This window comes from Somniosus microcephalus, chromosome 19, assembly GCF_052327205.1.
Source record: "Somniosus microcephalus isolate GS21.2 chromosome 19, FLI_Smic_1.0, whole genome shotgun sequence".
NCBI classification, from domain to species: domain Eukaryota; kingdom Metazoa; phylum Chordata; class Chondrichthyes; order Squaliformes; family Somniosidae; genus Somniosus; species Somniosus microcephalus.
In genome coordinates this window covers 18,581,753-18,603,838 of record NC_141005.1, presented here as the reverse complement: position 1 = coordinate 18,603,838, position 22,086 = coordinate 18,581,753, and the positions used below count along the sequence as shown (strand labels likewise).

The following is a 22,086-nucleotide window of genomic DNA, read 5'->3' as shown; positions in this document are numbered from 1 at the left end:
AAAGGTGGTCAGTGATGTCTCGTGTATGTGGCTGAATCCTGACTGCAAATCTCACACCTCGGATTAGTGCGATATCAGCAGCTATACAGCACTCTTGCCCTCCACGAAATATGGATGGAGTGCACTGGTGCTTTTGGTCACCTGTCCTAGTATCGCCTTTTGCGGCTCGGTGTTAAATTTTGTTTGCTAACGCTCCTGTGAAGCGTCCTGGGACATTTTACTATATTAAAGGCGCTGTATAAATGCCTTTATCAGTTGTTGCTGTGATTAAACAAAAGGAGATTGTTGAAATGGAGAAAAAGCAAGATTTTCACGTAGGTCAGCTATTCCGCTAGACTGCGTTGAACATCACCCCAGAAATCCCCATTCACTGAGCTTCATCAGGGTCTACCTTTGGTAATGCCACCCCCTTGAAGAGGGTCTTACAAGAGATGCTTTTTGGTTTATTCCCTTAGAAGAATTGGCTGGATTTTCCCTTCTGCCCCATGCAGCCTGACGTAAGAAAACTACTAGGCATTTGGTCTAAGTGTTAAACAAAGCTTTAATCAACTGTTTTACAACATGGAGGTCTAGTTGTGTCCTTCACTAGTTCCTGTTAAGAATGTCCTGCGCAAGCTGGGCCTGTGCCCGAGTATTTATACTCTCCCTGGACAGTGCCACCCGTAGGCCGCTCAGTATTATTTCCTAAGTCTTTCTTTCATGAATGACTGATTCATGTCACAGCCTATAATCATAATATTTATGATTTGCGCTTGTTAACGCAAGGATCTTTATAGCTCATCACACTCACAACATTGGAGAGAAATAATCATAGTTGAGACTGAAGATGTTAAGCCTCCAACTAAGGGCACCCGATAATGAAGGGATCCCACCAGCTTCATTTAAGCCTAGCCAATAAATGCATAAATTTCCACCACCGCTATAACTGTTCAGGGGGTCTTTGCACTTAGTTCTTCAGAAGAATGCGGGGTTTCGCTTCAGTTTTTAGCTGCTTCTAAGGAGCCGATACATGACCCCACGTCACTGAGATTCTGCTTAACAACATAATGAGCTACGATTACACTTGTTTCTGTGAACCAGCTCCTAATTACACTGCCCAAAACAAGCCACGTCCTGTCTATCACCACCAGAGCATGGGTTTATTGACAGATCAGTGGCAGATAAAGCCTTTAATTACAATCCTCCCCATTTCACCTTTTCCTTGCAAACTGCAGAATCTGTTCTGACCTAAGCCAGTGTAAATAGAGAATTCATTTTCGGATCCCAGATTAATACCTTCTTCACATCTTTATGAGATATTGACCAGTTGAAATTGTAATACAGTTATTGGTTGTTGGGCTTCCCTTCCTCCAGCCCTTTCACTGATATTTGGATCACCGGGTTACCATTTTAATTTGATTTTCCAATTGATTAAATACACTTCTCTTGATTTAGAGTTGACAAAAATCTGGATCCAGATTTGTGTCCGGATTATGATCTTCAAAATGCATTTGACTCTTTGCTGAACTGGATCAAAAGGGAAAGGAGGGAATACTTTAAAGTAATTGGCAAAGTAGTTTTTCATAGAACATAGAAAAATAGGAGCAGGAGTAGGCCATTCAGCCCTTCGAGCCTGCTCCACCATTCAATATGATCATGGCTGATCCTCTGGGCAGGATTTTCATTGTGCCGTGGAGTCGGGATTGGAGGCGTGTGTGGGGGGTTAAAATCCCAAACTCAGGGGTCCCGACCCCTTCCCACACCCAAACCCACCTCCATGCCAGTTTCAAAGGAGGCGGGTACCCGCCCCGCACTGGGACCCGCCTACCCGAGGCAGGAAGGGATTAGTGCCAATTAACTGCCTGTTAACAGGTAGTTAACAGGCAGTTTTTAGCCTAATCCCTATTTTTGATGTTGAAGTGTGGGATTCCCGACGGCTCCAAGCCACGCCAAGTTAGAGGAGGCGGGCCATCGGGTTGAAGGACTTGGAGGGGTCGAGATGTTAGTGTTCAGGTGAGTGATGTGCGCATGAGTGCAAAGGTAAGTGTGTTTGGTGTGTCTAAAGTGATTAAATAAGTTTCACATACCTTTTCTTACCTTTTCAGCCTTCCTTCCTTTAGGTTCGGGGAGTCCCTCATCTCACCGGCACAGAAAGCAGAATGGCTGCGAACTGTCAAAAGTGACAGCCTTCAGCTTACTGTGCAGGAGAGATTTCTAACTGAGTCTGTGGAGAAGGACTCAGGTTGGAAGTAAGACTGTCAGTGTTTGACAGCTTCAAACAGCTGTGAAACACTGATATTTCATCTGTCAAAAGCTCTTGACAGATGAAATTTCAGTCTGTGACGTCACCTGTTGCCGGGTGGCCCTTAATTGGCCTGCTGAGCCCACTGGGTGGGCTCAACAAGGTCAATCAAGGTAAAATCGCGTGGATTGGCCGCATCTCAATGGAGGCGGGTCTACAACCCCGAAAGTTGTAGTCCCGCCTCCTTCCCGACTCCTGAGTTAAATTCCTGCCCTCTACCTCAATACCATATTCCTGCTCTCTCCCCATACCCCTTGATGCCTTTTGTGTCTCGCCTTCCCTCACCTCTTCTGTGGTCTTGCTGTGCCAGGAATCCATTGTGGCTGTAAATAGTGGGCAGGGAAGTTTGTCCCAGGCTTCTGCTAGTCCAGCTCTGCAGTTCACCACCACAAAGGGTGCTACAGGGCTGCTTCGGCTCAACGTGCTCCCCGTGGTGGCGTGGTTTGAGACCATTAGCTCACTGTGGGGGAGATTTCAATTTCTTCAACACTTGTAGCAAAGTTGTGAGTGTGCAGGACATGCTTGTGATTTTAGTTACAACGAACAAACAGGAAATCGCCTCCCTCTCACATCACTCCATTCAATGTGGAGAATCAAAGAAAATGTAAAAGGCCGTTCAGTCCATCAGACCTGCTCCTTCCACAGACCATGTACCGCCTGCTCTATCATCAACTCTTCTCACGTATTTAAACTCCTGAGTCCGCATAAATGCGCCCTGATTCCCAAAGGCATTCAAACAAAGTCCAGAATATTCCTTTCTTGCAGAAGAGTAACCATCGACCTTGTGGAACATTTCATCAGCTCCATATTCCTTTAACCTCCCATCCTATTCCAAGTTAGATATTTATGGATGTAAGTCTACATCTACCACTCTGCAGCATGTTGGAACTTCAACGCACTACTTCAACCTTACACCAGGTACTTGATCACTAATGTACCCCACCTTTATAATATAAATATTCAATTTCAAATGTCTTCATCAATAGAAAGACTTGCATTTATATAGCACCTTTCACGACCACCGGATGTCTCAAAGCACTTTACAGCCAATGAAGTACATTTGCAGTGTAGTCACTGTTGTAATGTGTGAAACACGGCAGCCAATTTGCACACAACAAGCAGTAATGTGATAATGACCAGATAATCTGTTTTTGTTATGTGAATTGAGGGATAAATATTGGCCAGGACACCGGGGATAACGCCCCTGCTCCTCTTTGAAATAGTGGCCAGGGGATCTTTTATGTCCACCTGAGAGAGCAGACGGGGCCTCGGTTTAACGTCTCATCCAAAAGACGGCACCTCTGACAGTGCAGCACTCCCCTGGAGTGTCAGCCTAGCTTTATGTGCACAAGTCCCTGGAGTGAGACTTGAACCCACAACCTTCTAACAAAGTGTGTGCTACCCACTGAGCCACAGCTGACACTGACAGTAGACTAACAGACTTGGTGAAAGAGGATCTGCTTTGCTAAGCCAGGAGAAGTCCAACAGAAATATCGATCCAATTAGGAGCTATTTCTATGTTTCAAATTATTAGCACTGAGTTGGGCTCCATTTGACTGTCAACAGATCTTTCTGCATCTTGCGTCACTCCCCATTTGACAGTATGGTCAAATAATGTGCCACAGATCTCTGACAATGTTGCTCTTCATCCACCTGCTAGGATGTTACCTATAGGACCCCACTCAGGAGACTGAATTTTCCTGAATCCCCTCTAATGGGGTTTGGGATGGGGTTTCCACCCACCCCGACCCAGGCTTCGACCAGTTCCCCCGTAAAATGGCAGTCGGGGTCCTAGTTACGTCATAGGAACCTGATTTCTATATTAAAAGGGGGCCTATCGCCTGAAACAGGCAGGCACTTTGAACACCTGGCGGTAGGCCCATTTCAAAATGGAGTTGGCCGCATCACCGGCGTTACCGGGGCGGTAAGGCCACCGACCCCATTTTGAGGGCGTTACCACCCCGGTAAAATCAAGCACAGGGAGTCAAGATCGACTCCGCTATGTGACAAGCCAAGGGCATAAGCTTTGCCTTAGATGGTGAAATGTAGCCATGGAAAGCTAATTACATTTAATTCAAAAAAACAGTCACAATTAGTCGATCGTTCCCTCGGGCTTAGTGTTCTATTTACATCCAATCCGCCTGTTGTTGGAAAGCTTTTTGAGCCAATTCATAATTAAAAGAGTGGCTATTTTATTGGCCCAGAAATTTGGGTCGGGGGCTTCCCGCGGGTGCAAGCCTCCGACCTGCACTTACCTAGCGCGCCGGCCGTTGTGCTGTGGGCCCACATGGGATTCCGATCCTGGGCCTCCTCCAACTGCCGGTGCGCAGTGCTTGCGTATCCCAGGGGCGCAGTTAGTTCGATGCGTCCCCTGGGATCACGTGGGCCATGGAGAGCCAATGGTAGCAGGGAATGCTTCATTCATAAGTTTGACAGGAAGAGCTGTCAAACCTATAAATACAATAAGCCCCAAAACATCACTAAAACTTCAAATAATTTTTTTTTTAAATCACATTTTTAAAATAACTATAAATTACATGAAATAACTATTTTAACAATAATTTAAATTTTTGAAAAAATTAATTACATTTCCTAACAGGGCTAAAAATAAACTTACCTTTCTTTAAAGTATTTAAAAATAATTAACCTGTGGAAAAATGTTTTAATTTTAATTAATTCACCACTTACCTTGTTAAAAGCAGGCCTTGCGCCTGCTTTTTAAAAGTGTAACTGCTGGAGACTTACCCTCCCGGAGAAACCTGCAAAGAAAACGTAAGTTCGATGCGCACGCACTGCCTCTCCGGTGCACGCGTTCCACCTGTCAACCCCTTCTTTCAGGGGAACGAAAGTGCCGGTTTCCCACGCATGCGCAGTGCATGCACAAAACTGGCACTTTTGTTGGGCCTACGCGTGAGTACCCCGTGCGTACTCACGCGTTGGGACCCGAATTTCTGAGCCATTGCGTTTAGTCGGGGGGGGTAAACGATAACATGGAGAAAAGTGGCTATTGCCAGATTTAGGGCCAAGTCTTGCTACTTCTGAAGTGCTTTCCTTGATATTTGCAGGCAGGTAAAATTTTAACCTCCCTGGTACCACCTCCCCTCCTTTACAGTACAGAGAGTTTTACAGCTCGATGCGGCATTTTCAAACTGATTTACAATCTATTAAACCCATATGCTGTCCTTGTGAAGTAGTTAATGCATCTGTACTCTTGCCCACTACCTGTCAGCTGTGGCTCAGTGGGTAGCACTCTCACCTCTAGAGTCAGAAGGTTGTGGGGCTCATGGTCCCACTCCAGAGACTTGAAGCACATAAAGCTTGGCTGACACTCCAGTGCAGTACTGAGGGAGTGCTGCACTGTCAGAGGTGCCGTCTTTCAGATGAGACATTAAACTGAGGCCCCTCAGGTGGATGTAAAAGATCCCACGGCACTATTTTGAAGAAGAGTAGGGGAGTTATCTCCGGTGTCCTGGCCAATATTTATCCCTCAACCAACTTCACTAAAAAACAGATTATCTGGTCAATATCACATTGCTGTTTGTGGGAGCTTGCTGTGAGCAAATTGGCTGCCTGTTTCCTACATTACAACAGTGACTACACTTCAAAAAAATAAGTACTTCATTGGCTGTAAAGCGCTTTGGGTGTCCAGTGGTTGTGAAGGGCGCTATATAAATGCAAGTCTTTCTTTCTACCTCCACTCCCTGTTTTAGTCAGCCCTGCAATTGCACGCTCCTGCCCAATTCTGATGAAGGGTCCGAACGATTGCTCTTCCTCATTCTAATGCTGACTGACCTGCGACGCATTCGCAACGTCTTCTATTTTTATTTTTGACCTCTCCACATGCTGAGGCGTGCTCTAATAGGTCTGAAACTATCTCAATACGTCAAAAAAGTAGTTCAGCAATGAAACCCATTGTTAGGACTGCCTCAAGCAGAATGCCTGGCTTCTCTTTAATGGCCTCAGCAATCACTAAAAATAATGCAGCGCTCTGTGACTTCCCACCTTTAGTGATCAGCTGATTTTACCGAGAAGGTGGATTGGCCGGTTTTAACTGTACAGTGGCGTAAGTAGGTCAGGTTTCTGCTGTCGGAGGCTTAAACATTAAAGTGATTATTTTCTCCGTAAGGGGATGGTGATTGTAGCTGTGTCCCTGACAGCATTGAATCCAACTAGCCTTTAATTTAGGGATCAAGGCTTATCTTAACGTAAAGAGCCCATGCCAACCTGCCAGGCTTAGTTCCCAGAGCAGTCTACCTCAAAACATACCATCATCGAGATTGTTTTTATGGGTGGGGAGGGGAAGAGTTAGAAGGAATGTAGTGCCAGCAGATGTTTAATTTGCTTCAGTACAGTCATTCCCCAGTGGATTATGTCAAGAACACCATGACTAAGGATTGTTAATACTATGATGTCTTTGTGTACCAGATCCTATATCGCATGCACTATGTTTAACATGTCTGTACGGATTGTATACAATTAATTATTTTCTACACAGGGACTGTATTATTTTGATATATTGTTGTTGGGGGTTTCTAAGAATTCAGCATTGAATGGTAAAAGGAAAAATTAACCATGATTTATTATAGTTGGGGAACTACTTTACATTCAGCAGTTGACTGCAAGCTTACAAGCTTCTCCTTGCAGACTGTCCGACTCCAGTCTGGATCTGACTGGTTCCTTAATTGCGAGATTAGCTGCTCTTACACTGGAACTATCTTAGCTGGGAATGCCGGCAGATTGGCATCAATGTGCTGGCTCCCAACATTTATGCTACTGAATCCGGCTCCTTCATTGCAGTGAAAAACCGTAGGGGGAGAAATTCGGTATCGCCCCATTTGGGGCGCAATTATCGGCCGGGCGCAAAGTTTAGCGCCTGGCGCTAATTATCACCTCCGACTGCAAACTTGGCTTCTATCGCCCCTGGAGGTGATTGAAGCGCTAAATCAGGCGCTACACACCTGTCTTAAGGCACTAACGCTGAGGAGCGAGGCGCTACCTCAGAGCGCTGGCGAAGCTCATGTGATGTCAGTTAGCAATGGAACACAGACACACTGGCGCCGGCCAGTTCTTAAAGGGGAGGGTCGATCTTGCTCTCCATCCACGCCCTGCTCATTGTGGCCTTGAATCTCGGCCTGGAGAGACCTGTACATCAATTCTGCTGGAAAGAACAATGGAGAGGCCCAGGGAAAGAGCTCAGACTGCAGCCCCCACAGTCTCTTCTAAATCGATGCAAGGAAGGTCAAATCAAAATGAACCTGCAAAGTGCTGCTCATTACCCAAAACTCCTTCACACAGCGTTGAATCTCTCCAGAAGTCTCTTTCTCTCTCTCAGAATGCGTGGTGCAAAAATGTCGCCGACAAAAAAAGGCAGGAAGCGGCCACCTTTAAATAGCGCTCCCCCAGTCCCTTCCCGACTGCAAAACGCTCCCCTCAACCTGTCATTGCTAGCGGCAGACGGAAGGGCAGAGGGCACCACTCAATATCCGGTCCGGGGCGCTACTGGAGCGTTGCACGCTCGACTGATGTCACGATCTGCGGGCACAGGAGATCGTGGCGGTAGTGTTTAGCGCCGCCGCAAAATGTCTGGTCAATTTCGCGAGCGGCGCATTAATCACTGCGCCTGGGTGCTAGCTGCTTTGCACCCCAGAGGGCGCTAACAGGAGGCGCAAAGCAACCAAATTTTTCCCCCTTGGTTTCCTACAAGTCTATGTGGCAGCTGCCAAGTTAAGGGGACTAGCTCATCGAAACAGCCTCCAGGAATCTCAATTGTAATGGCACCAATATAAACATTTGGACCTGGACACATGGACCTGTTTTAATTTAGGTACCAGGAGACTGAAGCTGACTCCCTTCTCAAGGTGGAACATTAATTTCACATGCTCTAACATATCACTATAGAATCCTTTGCACTTATCTCCTACTCGCTTCTTGACCCATGTATGCTGTATCTTGCACAGAAACAGAAAATGTTGGAAATACTCAGAAAATGTTGGAAATACTCAGCAGGTCAGGCAGCATCTGTGGAGAGAGAGAAACAGAGTTAACATTTCAGGTCGATTAACCTTTCATCAGAGCTGGAAGATGTTAGAGATGATCAGCTTTCAAGCAAGTACAGAGCCAGGGAAAAGCGGGGTAGGGAAAGAACCGAAGGGAAAGGTCTGTGGTAGGGTGGAGGGCAGGAGTGATTAAATGGGAAAAGGGATGATGCTGTTCATCTCTAACATCTTCTAGTTCTGACGAATATACAGGAAACTTACACTCAACCATCAACGCTGACTTTGTCACTTCAGTAAGTCAACCAGAAAATTGAGCAGCAGTCACAAGGTATCTCGCCGTGAAAGCGAGTTTCGATATTTGTGTGTGCTTTATTTTTTTTAAATAGTTGCCACCACGCTATGTTACATAACAATTATTTTTAAGTCTATAATATGGGCAGCACTGGTGAGCTGTGGAAAAGGCAAGGAAGATGCATATATCTGAAGCAAAATTGAACACTGCCATCACACATCTGTCAAAAATAAAAATTGGTACTTGGCACAACAATGCTATTAAGTCCACTACACCCCCACATTACTTAAATTACACAGGGGAAAACAAATCCAGCAGGAAGGGCAATGAGCCCAGAGTTTAATGCACCATTTTCCTCAGTGTTGGAGCCTGCAAGTAAACAGAGCAGAATTTGATTAAAAACTAAAGGGTTGGCATTTTCGAAAGAAGAAAGCTTGGCAATTCTTTTTCGGAGTGAGGGAGAAGAAATCTGTCAGTTCCCATAAAGGTTCAGCTGGTGGACGCACCGCCTACACTGTGTTACTGAGCTACACCGGAGAGAAAGGGGTCAAACCTGCTCAGTTGGTGCTGAGATAACCAACCTCAATTGAGACGGTGTTTGGAGGGTGACACTTGCCTGGGTATTGAGCCAGGGTTCCCACTCTTGCTATCCAGGGACATCCCCACCCCCCACACCCCCCCCCACCCCACCCCGTTGGAAAGCGTAGGTGTGCGGACGTTGGCGGAGGACAGGACATGATGTTGATTGTTGCCTACCTAGGAACATAGGGACAGGAGTCGGCCATTAAGCCCCTCGAGCTTGTTCCGTCATTCAATGAGATCATGGCTGATCTGTGACCTAACTCCATCTACTCGCCTTTGCCCCATATCCCTTAATACCTTTGGTTAACAGAAAGCTTTCTATCAATCTCAGATTTAAAATTAACAATTGATCCAGCATCAATTGCTATTTGTGGAAGAGAATTCCAAACTTCTACCACCCTTTGTGTGTATAAGTGTTTCCTAACTTCACTCCTGAAAGGTGTGGCTCTAATTTTTAGACTTTGCCCCCTAGACCTAGAATCCCCGACCAGCAGAAATAGTTTCTCTCTCTCTACCCCATCAGTTCCCCTTAATATCTTGAAAACTTCGATCAAATCACCCCTTAACCTTCTAAATTCCAGGGAATACAACCCTAGTTTGTATAATCTCTCCTCGTAACTTAACCCTTGGAGTTCAGGTATCATTCTGGTAAACCTACGCTGCACTCCCTCCAAGGCCAATATATCCTTCCTAAGATGTGGTGCCCAGAACTACTCACAGTACTCCAGGTGTGGTCAAACCAGGGCTTTGTTTAGCTGTAGCATGGTTTCTAACCCCTTGTATTCTGATCCTCTAGATATAAAGACCAGCATTCCAGCATTCCATTAGCCTTTTTGATGATTTTTTTTTTGACATTTTGAACACCTGTAGCACGAAGAGTGGACATTTTGGTGGAGGTACTGGAAGAATGCTCCCTTCTCCCAAGGAACCATGGGCTGGCTTGACCTCCTCTTGACAAGTTAGCGAATGGTGCAGCAGTGGGCATTTAAAGGGCCCACGTGGAGACCCGAGAGAGGAAGACCATTACTGGGCTCCCTCCTTCTCCAAGAGGACTTACTGCTGCTACCCCTGTAGCCTACCACCACCACCTTTCTCTTGGCAATTCCTGCGTCTAATGGAGACAGCGGCGGTAAGTTGGGATTTGAGTCCGCTTACCAGGCCCCACCTCCCCGGTGGCATTTACAAATGGCGGGCGGGGGAAAAGGCGGTCCGCAGCCTTCCTGGTGGGGTGGGGAGAGGGGGGAGGGAAATTGAGGTTGTGGCAGAGACGCAGCTTTAGGTCTTGCCCCATGATGTAGTTCCGTTTTCTGCCGCTACCCTACTTGAATTTGGACAGGGTACTCACTATTGAATTGCCACCTTTAACAGAAGACAGGAGAACATTGGGGTGAATGGTGTGAAATAATGCAATGAGTGCAGCTCCAACAACACTCAAGAAGCTCGACACCATCCAGGACAAAGCAGCCCGCTTGATTGGCACCCCATCCACCACCTTAAACATTCACTCCCTCCACCACCGGCGTACCGTGGCTGCAGTGTGTACCATCTACAAGATGCACTGCAGCAACTCATCAAGGCTTCTTCGGCAGCACCTCCCAAACCCATGACCTCTTCCGCCTAGAAGGACAAGGGCAGCAGACGCATGGGAACACCATCACCCCCAAGTTCCCCTCCAAGTCACACACCATCCTGACTTGGAAATATATCGCCGTTCTTTCATCGTTGCTGGGTCAAAATCCTGGAACTCCCTCCCTAACAGCATTGTGGGAGTACCTTCACCACACGGACTGCAGCGGTTCAAGAAGGCACCACCACCACCTTCTCAAGGGCAACTAGGGATGGGCAATAAATGCTGGCCTTGCCAGCGATGCCCACATCCCATAAAAACAAATTTTAAAAAATTATCAATTTCCACATGATTTTTGTAATTGTTTTAAATTTCATTAAAAAGGTTTGCAATTTTTTCATGATAAACATACGGCTGTATTATAAAGTCTGCTTTGGTGTTGGGGGTGGGGGTGATGGACTATGGGTTAGGTGGGAAGAAGAATTAAGGTAGTACAGTGTTTTACCTGTACCATCGCTAATGTGTTACTGCAGCTATTACAAAAGCTCTAAATCAACAAACAACTTCGAATCTTACAGCACAGAAGGGGGCCATTTGGCCTGCCGTGCCTGTGCCGGCTCTTTGAAAGAGCTGTCCAGTTTAGTCCCACACCCCCAGCTTTTTTCCTATAACCCTGTAAATCAGTCCTCTTCAGGTACATGTCCAACTGCCTTTCAAACGTTCCCTTGGAATCTGGCCGAAAGATTTGCAAGATGTGCTTCAAATGTGGCAACTGTGTTTGCCTAATAGCCTGTGTTGCTGTGATAATGTATTGGACACATTTAGAGCTCTGAGCTTATACTTGAGACTTTAAAACGTGAGCATTAATCAACAGGATTAAAGTGTTGGAGCAAAAGCACAAAATACAGGGGTTTAAGTGTTAGAATTGGCACGCAAGAACTTTTGAATGCTTTCATTTATATAGTAGCGTATCGCGTCAATCAGAAGCACCTCACAGTGTTTCAACAAAGTGCAGTTGCTGTTATATAGGCAACATGGCACCCATTTTGCACACAGAAAGTTCCCACAAACAGTAATGAGATGAACCAGCAGTTAATCTGCATTTAGTGGTGTTGGTTGGGAGCAGGAATGTTAGCCAAGACACCAGCACCTAGAAATTCGTCTCGGGCGGCGGCGGGTTGGCTGCTCGTTATACGCAGTGCCTGATATTCAGATCCGTTGCAGTTGCGTATAACGGGCGGCCGATCTGATACCGCCTGATTTGCGCCACCGCCCAAGACCAATTTCTAGCCCCAGGAGAACTCGCCGCTTTTCTTTCAGAAGTGCCATCAGAATGGGCACCAGGGCCATTGCTTTAATGCATCATCTGAGAGATGGCACCACCGACACCGAAGCATGTCATTAGTACGGCACTGGAGTATCGGCCTAGTTTATACACTAACATTCCTGGAGAAGCACTTAAATCCATAAAATCTCTGGTTCAGAGGTGGGAGTGCTACCAAGCTGACTCCTCTAGGACTAGGAATGGGCTTTTGGGCCTATTGGAGAGAAGGGGCGGTGGATTTAGTGGCAGGGGAGGCCCCAACTTCCCATGTGGGGCCTGAAGGAGCCACTCCTGCTCCTCCCTGGCCTTGCAAAGGAGCATTTTCCACTTACTTTGGAAGACGTCTTTGTCCTTCTGGTGGAGGCGCCAGGGTGGCCTCCCCAATCAGGCCTGGGTTAAAATTTGATTGGCGTCTCATTGACATCGTGTGACGCTGATTTGCATTAATGCAGGAGGCACCAAACCAGGTGGCGTTAAGATCTAAAATCGGCAGGAAATGGAACCATTCCATTTTAAAAGCCCCCGCCCCGTTAGAAATCCCTCTTCCCCCTCCGTGCATCAGTTTACAAGGAATTGATGGGGTCTCAGAGTGGGCACATGAATTCCTAACTATGAGTTTCCAAGCTATTTTGGAAGGTGCGGAGTGGAGATGAGGTGGTTCCCAAGAGAATGGGAGAGAGAACTGGATAACCAGTCACTTTGGGCTGCACTTAAATCGCTCCAATACACTAACTGTACTGTAACATTGGCCATTGTCTGGCAGCCCAACTCTGCGATTAGGTGAACTTTATTAAACTGTACAATTTAACCTTGTTATGTAGCCATTTAATAAAGAAATGACAGAAATATAAAATCCAAATGGGTGGAAGCGAGAAATAAGTCTGTAATTCACTCCGAGACTTCAACGGCTATCAAAAGAATTGTAAGAATAGAACTTGAGTGGGCTATGGACGTCCTAGGAACACCAAGATTTAATTACAACCCACTCCCTCTACCATCTCCAGTTTTGTGTAATGTATACTGTAGTCTCAAACTGATCGCAATGCTAACAACATTTTAGGTTGAGTTGGCTTTGACTGGAGGAACTTGTTATCTAGAATATAGTCACGCACCTAAATTGAATCGTGAAATCATAGAAGGAGGCCCTTTGGCCCATCATGACTGTGCTAGCTCCCTTAAAGAGCTATCCACCTGCTCTTTCCCCATACCCTTTTATTTCTTTATTTTTCAAATATTTATCCACCTTTTTAGAAGCTTAAAAATTGATTCTGCTTCCACCGTTGTTTCTGGTGGGGTATTGCATGACCAAACAACCCTCTGTGTAAAAATATATATATATTTTTTCTTCTAACTGATCCCTTTGTTCTTTTGGTGGCGATCTTAAACTTACACCCTCTGGTTACTGACTCACTGACCAGTGGAAATCATTTTGCTGCATTTACTTTATCAAAACTCCTCATAGTTTGGACCGCCTCTGTCAGATCTCCTCTTAACCTTCTTTGTTCAAATGAAAAGAGCCTCAGTTTCCTTAAATATCTTCTCATAGCTAAATCTCTCGTTCCCGGTATCAGCTTAATGAATTTCTTCTGCACCATCTCCGTGGCCTTGACATCCTTCCTAAAGTAGGGCACCCAAGTATTTCTTGGCAAGTTATTTATTATGCCAGAGAGGGCTGTGGAGGCTCAGTCAGGAGTATATTCTAGACAGAGATCGATAGATTTTTGGATACTAAGGGAACTGAGGGATATGGGGATAGTGCGGGAAGGTGGAGTTGAGGTGGAAGATCAGCCACGATCTTATTGAATGGCGGAGCAGGCTGGAAGGGCTGAATGGCCTACTCCTGCTCCTATTTCTTATATTCTTATTTGTTTCGTATTCTTCCTCTATTTGATTGTTCTACTGTTGCCACCTATCACAATGTTTTCTCCTTTAGGGTAAAGGTAGTTACTGGCAGTGGCTTTTTGTTGCTGCACGCTGCTCTACAATCATTGCCAACTCTACTGCAAGGTAGAAATGACCCCTCTAGCTTCTCCTCTTCCCTGAGAGTGAGCACGCCACCAACCTGAAATTCTTCAACAGGGAATTGCCCCGAGAATTAGACAAACCTGCCCATTTGAGCCTGAATGGTCAGTAAAATTGGAGCTTAAACTGTGATTTCTTTGAATGAGAACTCAGTCTTGCAATGCTAGACACACCAGACTGCCTTGATCAGCTATATGTGACTAACTCATATGGCTTTGTCAGAGAGAATGTAAATCTCCTGCTGAGCTCTTTGAAGTACACCCATCAATATGGCACCATCTGTCTCTTACTAAAGTTTGCTCTTCAGAAGTAGAAAATGTGGCCTAAAGCACCAAACCTGCTGGATGTCTGTGGTCTATAGGCCATTCTATTTGCAAAACCTTTTAAAAATGCCTTTCAAGCCCAAGGTGCTGCTAAATATAGAGAGCGGCTTTATATATAGAATGGTTTTAGTAAGAAATGGAGAGTGTTCATATCGTCACAGACTGATCAGCTTGGTTGGAAATGGTTCAAGGAGCTGGAGGGAAATCAAATGCTTGGAAAGATCCCAAAACAACAACAACAACTTGTATTTATATAGCACCTTTAACGTAGTAAAATGTCCCAAGGCGCTGCACAGGAGTATTTTAAGACAAAAAATTTGACACCGAGCCACATAAGGATAAATTAGGGCAGGTGACCAAAAGCTTGGTCAAAGAGGTAGGTTTTAAGGAGCATCTTAAAGGAGGAAAGAGAGGTAGCGAGGCGGAGAGGTTTAGGGCCTAGGCAACAGAAGGCACGGCCGCCAATGGTTGAGTGATTATAATCAGGGCAGAATTAGAGGAGCGCAGATATCTCGGGGCGGGGGGGTGGTTGTGGGGCTGAAGGAGATTAGGGATAGCGAGGCCATAGAGGGATTTGAAAACAAGGATGAGAATTTTGAAATCGAGGCACTGCTTAATCGGGAGCCAATGTCGGTCAGCGAGCACAGGGGTGATGGGCGAATGGTACTTGGTGGAGATTAGGACACGGGCAGCTGTGTTTTGGATGACCTCAGGTTTACGTAGGGTAGAATGTGGGAGGCCAGCCAGGAGTGCATTGGAATATTCAAGTCTAAAGGTAACAAAGGCATAGATGAGGGTTTCAGCAGCGAATGAGCTGAGGCAAGGGCGGAGACGGGCAAAGTTATGGAGGTGGAAATAGGCATTCTTAGTTATGCTGCGGATATGTGGTTGGAAGCTCATTTCAGGGTCAAATATGACACCAAGGTTGCGAACAGTACGGTTCAGCCTCAGACAGATGTTAGGGAGAGGGATGGAGTCAGTGGCTAGGGAACGGAGTTTGTGGCGGGGACCGGAAACAATGGCTTCGGTCTTCCCAATATTTAATTGAGCAGATCATGGCTACTGCAGTAGTAGATTGATCAGCTTTATGGAGAGATCAGTTCTGCCTGGCGTTGCTGTCAGGTCTATTTCACCATTGCACATACTCTGAGAGCAGAAAGCCCAGTAAAGTTACAATGGACAACAGGGTTTGTGGCCAACAGGACAGCCACTTTTTATTTAGGGCACATTTCCACAAACATGACGATGAATCCCGTCTGATTTTTTTTCCCCCCAAGACTGGAGCACAAAAAATAATATGGTATGAAGTTTTTATGAAGAATTTTTTCCAATTTAAAGCAGTATTTCCTTATGCCATCTGTGATATGTCCTGGGATGTTCCTTCAGGTAATAGTAGTATCATCATCATTGGTGGAAATGTGCAAATGATCTGAACTGCCACTTCCATGGAGGGAGTGCAGCGAAGATTCACCAGACTGATACCTGGGATGGCAGGAATGACGTATGAGGAGAGATTGGGTCGATTGGGCTTATACTCGCTGGAGTTTAGAAGAATGAGAGGGGATCTCATTGAAACTTATAAAATTCTAACAGGACTAGACAGACTAGATGCAGGAAGGATGTTCCCGATGGCGGGGGAGTCCAGAACCAGGGGTCACAGTCTAAGGATAAGGGGTAAGCCATTTAGGACAGAGGTGAGGAGGAATTTCTTCACCCAGAGAGTGGTGAACCTGTGGAATTCTCTACCACAGAAGGCAGTTGAGGCCAATTCATTAAATATATTCAAGACGGAGGTAGATATATTTCTTAAGGCTAAAGGGATCAAGGGATATGGGGAGAAAGCAGGGACAGGGTACTGAGTTTGGATGATCAGCCATGATCTCATTGAATGGCGGAGCAGGCTCGAGGGGCCGAATGGCCTCCTCCTGCTCCTATCTTCTATGTTTCCATGTTTCCCTGGAGACTCTCTACTGATTCATTCAGCTCAGTCACAATGTTGGGTTCAGTAACTAAAAAGTTACTTAGAAAGTTACAAAAATGTTAAGAGGAAAACAAAACAAAAGTTGGTGACAATGTTTTTTCCCTTCTTTGACTCCCAGTGGAGCCGTTCTTCTGCCGCAGCAAGTAATCGATCACTCCTGTGATTGATTACCTTTATTGTGGTGCAGGTTTGAAGTCTTCAGGGGACCTCAAAGAAACAGATGTCAATTAATGTGAGTTCCACTGAGGCCTTTCAAAAGGTGGCCAGGGAGGAATTTCCTGGCAGTCTGGCAACGCCTCCCAACTTGCAACTTTAATGTGGAAAAGCAGGAGGAAGATCTGCCCTGCCCCCTCCTTCCTCCAACCAGAATTTAAAGGACTAGTCTAAAAGGGGCAAAATCAGGTATCCCCCATAATCTGGTCCCCCCCAGGTGGAAATCGGGTGTGCGCTCTCTCCAGCCCCAGAAACATTGGGGCCATTGACTCCTTGCTGATGCATGGTTCAGGGGTCCCTTGGTTGAGTTACAGGAGGATGCTACCTTAAACAGAAGGTCGCTCTTCATGTGTGAGTGCCAGCAGGCTAATGGCCGCTGGGCCTTCAGTGCGAATCTGATTCTGTTCTTACCTGATGTCCACGCGCACACACTTCCAGCAGGGTTCACAGCAGCCAGCAACAGGAACCCTGGCTGAGTTTCCTCTCTCTAATCTGGAGAGAACTGAAGGCAATTGTAGTATCCTTACTGTAATGTATGTAATGTATATATACCTTAAGGGAGAGAACTACTTTTTACAGCTCCTGTATACTGTAGTACCGGCAGTGACCACACCTGTATATAAACCCTGAGTAGTGATCTGTACATTTAGTTCTAGAGTAACCCTCATTCAGTAAACACCTGTTGAATCGTTCCCTGCAGTCTGTTGTCTGATTATTGAAGGACACAACATTAAGATACACGGACATAACATTGGCGACAATGCAGATTCGAACCTACCTGCAACTCTGCATCACCTCCCAGGGATTCGCTCCTGGAGAACAGTGGAAGAAGGTCGAGTCCAGAAGCACGGGCGTCGACTACGGGCAACTGCCCAGTCATCCAGCGGAGATTTGAGCATCGCAGGGGAGGCTGTCGAGAGCCAGGCTTGGCTTTCCAGTCACGGTGGTCCAGCGAAACGGGCTGGCAACAGGTACTGCGCAGACCCTTCCCGGACAACAGCGGGCTAGAGCCCGACCGAGCGGCACAGAAAAAGGCCGAGCAGCGTCGACGGGGGAGGGAGAGAGGGCAGAGCGCACAGGGCGCAGCCGGTGTTCAGGACTGAGCAGCGTCAACGGGGGAGAGAGATGAGAGAGAGCAGAGCGCAGCCGGTGTTCAAGGGCCGAGCAGCATCAACGGGGGAGAGAGGCGCGCAGGAAAACGCGAGGCGCTGCCATTGCCACGAGGACCGCAGAGAGCGGCATTGGCAGCAGCGCAGGAGCAGCGCACGAAACCCACAGGGCATCGCCATTTGCCACGAGGACCGCCGAGAGCGACATTGGCAGCAGCGCGGGAGATGCCATTTTAAGCCGCAGCGGGGAAGAAAGGAAAGCGCGGGAGATGCCATTTTAAGTCAGTCTAACCACACCCAAAAATGCCGAAGAGTGGCAGTATCACAGCGTTTGACAATGAAGTCGAAGATTGGACGACATATGTTGAACGCATAGAAGTATACTGCAAGGCGAATGAAGTGCCAGATGACAAGAAAGCGCTGGTATTGTTGAATTCAATGGGTGCAAAAACGTATGGCTTACTACGAAACCTAGTAACCCCAGAGAAGCCAGTAGAAAAGGATTTTGAAAACATAGTGTCAATCCTACAGGACCACTTAAACCCCACACCGCTGCTGATAGCAGAAAGATTTAAGTTTCACAAAAGGAACCAGCATAAAGATGAAAGTAATGCTGAGCATTTAACGGAACTGCGCAAGCTATCGAAACACTGCCAGTTTGGAACAGGACTAGCAGATACTTTAAGGGACAAGTTTGTGTGTGGGCTTCAAAGTGAAGGAACCCAGAAAAGGCTTCTATCAGAAAAGGATCTTACACTGGACATGGCTTTCAGCATTGCAGTATCACACGAAGCAGCAGCATGGGGTGCTGCAGAGATACAATGGAGACCGCAAGAATATGGCACAAATCAAATGTCATAGGAACAGTGAAATGCTATCGCTGCGGCAGAAAAACACACGACCATAATGATTGCTGGTTCAAGGACAAAGTGTGCAGACAGTGTGGAAAAGTAGGACACATAGCAAGAGTCTGCAGGTCGGGAAAGAAAACCAGCAGCAAGAAATCTCCACAGGAGAAGTACAAGAAGGTACATAAGGTGACGGAGAGTAGTTCAGACGAACAGAAGAGTGATACAGACTCCGGAAGCAAGGAGCTGGGTTGTCTGAAACTACATAATGTGATCAAAATGGAGGATCACCAAACTATCTGGGTCACGCTCAAGATAGCAGGAGTCCAAGTGAAAATGGAATTGGACACAGGATCAGCCCTAACAGTCATAAACCGAAGGGACTACAAGCGGCTATTCTCACATATACCCTTGAGAGATACAAAGATTGTCTTGAAGATGTACACGGGGCAAAAAATCTACCCCAAAGGAAAAATAAGGGTGAACGTTATATATAACGGCAAGGAAACACCAAAAATGGACCTATATGTATTGCCAGATGGAGGACCACCACTACTAGGACGTGAATATATCCGGAAGATACAGCTAGATTGGCATTCCATACAAGCACTGACTGTAGATGCCAAAAAGGATGACGACGTCACACCTGGACGACTGTCAAAAATGCTAACTGACGCACAAGAAGTGTTCCAGCAGGGACTCGGAATACTAAAAGGCATAACAGCGACGATCAAAATAGAGGAAAATGCAAGCCCAAAGGCCTAGAAATTCAGTTGTTTGCGCCAGCCGCTAGCACCTTAGGAGGAGGAGATGTGGGGCGCTAGGCGGCTAGTGGCCGGGCGCAGCGTGATCTGCGCCTCTCCCCAACTTCAGTAAAGATTTAGCGGCGGCGCAAAGCCTTTGCGCGCGCTCAGCTGCGCGCGCAGATTCTGACGTCATTTCATCGTGCAACGCCCTTTGTGCACCCCGAACCGGAAATTCAGTGGCGCCGCCCTTCTTTGCACCTGGCGCCCCCAGCGACTGGTAGAGGGGAACGGTTCCCAGTCGCTGCGGGGCGCGGGGGGCGCTATTTAAAGGGGACTCCTCCTGCAGTATAAGTGGCAGCCATTTTGTGCCAATCCCTCTGTGTGAGAGACGGATATTTGGAGAGAGACAAAGGCAGAGAGCTTTCTGCTTTGACTCAGTGCTTGCACAGGTACTTGTGGCTTCAAGCCAGAGCTTTGCACTTGGATTTCACTTTCAGTGCCATAGCCTTGAGTCGCCACATATAATGGGGGCTGCAATGGGTGGAAACGTTGGCTTTCTGCATTGCATTCAAAGGGATCAGAGACGCCGTGAGAGAGTGCCAGTCATGGCCAGATGGAGATTGGCCAACAGGCGTCAGCAAAGGAGGCCTTACCCACCCAGGGTATACCGCCAGAAGTTCTCATATCTGAACATGTCTGAGGAGCAGTGTGTTCGGAGGATGAGATTCAGAAGGGAGGTGGTCACTGAGATCTGCCACCTGCTTCGCAGAGATCTGCAGCCACAGCTGAGGAGCAGGACGTCTCCGTCAGTGGCAGTGAAGGTGACGGTGGCTCTCAACTTCGATGCCACTGGCTCCTTCCAATCCGCTACTGGGGACATTGCCAACATCTCCCAGTTCGCGGTACATTGCTGCATCCGCCAGGTGAACAATGCCCTTTTCAGAAGGAGACGTCAGTACATCTCCTTCCCCATGACCCTGGACAAGCAGCAAGAGCGTGCAATCGGCTTTGGAAGAATAGCGGGCTTCCCCATGGCTGAGGGCGTAGAACTGATGAACTAGCAATGGTCAGGCCTTGCTTCAGGGCTGCAGTGTGCAGGGCATGGCAGCCAAACAAGTCGACCCTTCCCCTTTAAGAGCTGACCAGCGCCAGCGTGTCTGCGTTCATTGAGCAACTCGCTGCACCTGCGCTGTGCCCGTCCTCGGTGTTAGCGCCCCGGATCGCCGGCTTAGCGCCTAATGATAGTCGTGCATCACCTGCTTTAGCACAGCAGCAACCTCTTGGGGCGATGCCACTGAATATCGGCGAAAGTGGCGCGAAGTTGCGCCGGGCGCAAACTTTAGCGGCCGCCCGGCTGTAGCGCCCCAAATGTGGCTATACTGAATTTCTAGGCCAAAGTTTTTTAAGGCCAGACCGGTACCTTATGCGATCCGCCCAGCCGTCGAAGCAGAGCTGGAAGGTTTGGAACGTTCAGGAGTACTGTCCAAAGTGGACTGGAGCGAGTGGGCTACACCCATCATTCCTGTAATGAAGAGGTCGTTGAGTAATACGCCTGGGGAACCGAAGAAGGTTCGCATCTGTGGGGACTTTAAGGTGACAGTGAACCCAGTCCTTCACACTGTACAATATCCGCTTCCGCGGATTGAAGATATTTTTGCCTCGCTACCTGGAGGGAAACGCTTCACTAAGATTGATCTGGCCCAGGCGTACCTGCAAATGGAGGTAGAAGAAGCCTCGAAACAGTACCTCACGATCAACACTCATAAAGGTCTCTACCAATACAACCGGCTGGTGTTCAGGGTAGCATCAGCTCCGGCTATTTGGCAAAGGGCAATGGAACAAGTCCTGCAAGGGATTCCAGGGACCCAGTGTTATTTGGACGACATCCTGGTCACGGGCGAAAATGACAGTGATCATCTCACCAACCTGGAGCAGGTGCTCACTAGGTTGAAGGAATATGGGCTCTGAGCTAATCGCCACAAATGCGAGTTTTTCCAGAAGCAGATCTCGTATTGTGGCCACGTTATTGATAAAGAGGGGTTACATAAGTCCCCTGAAAAGATTGAGGCAGTAGTCAAGGCTCCAGCACCGGAAAATGTGTCACAACTGAGGTCGTTCCTCGGGCTGGTGAACTACTACCATAAGTTCTTGCCGAATTTGTCTACCGTACTACACCCACTGAACACCCTACTGCAAACGGGGGTACCATGGAAGTGGAGTGACGAATGTAAACGAGCTTTCAAGAAGAGCAAAGCATTGATCACATCAAAAGAGGTGTTGGCTCATTTCAACCCAGCACTACCAATTCGGTTGGCGTGTGATGCATCACCCTATGGCATTGGAGCGGTGCTGTTGCACAAATTCCCGGGCGGCTCGGAGAGGCCAGTAGCCTTTGCGTCTCGGTCACTAACCTCAGCCGAGCGTAACTACGCCCAGATTGACAGGGAGGCCCTCAGTCTAGTGTGGGGAGTGAAAGAGTTCAATCACTATCTGCATGGGCAGAAGTTCACCTTGCTGACTGACCACCAACCACTTGTCTCCATCTTTAATCCAAAGAAGGGCGTTCCGGTGATGACTGCGCAACAGCTACAAAGATGGTCCCTTTTTCTAGGGGCGCACCAATATGAAATCGAGTACAAGGGCATGAAACAGCATGGAAACGCTGATGGGCTATCACGCCTGCCACTGCCTACTGTGGAGGAAGCACCAGCAGTGGATCCTGTCGAAATATTTCATTCGACTATAATTGAATGCTTGCCAGTAACTAACGCTGGTATAGAGAAGGAGACCCGAAATGACCCG

At 47.3% G+C, this 22,086-nt stretch overlaps 1 protein-coding gene across 1 annotated transcript in view; it reads left to right on the top strand.

The window, feature by feature from the left end:
* Nucleotides 1–242: 242 nt before the first annotated feature.
* LOC147103586 (uncharacterized) overlaps nt 243–22,086 on the top strand; it is a 70,805-nt gene continuing 48,961 nt past the window's right edge. Inside the window, exon 1 of the mRNA XM_085962171.1 lies at nt 243–314. Within this exon, the coding sequence (XP_085818297.1) occupies nt 243–314 (72 nt within the window). The remainder of the gene's footprint in view (nt 315–22,086) is intronic.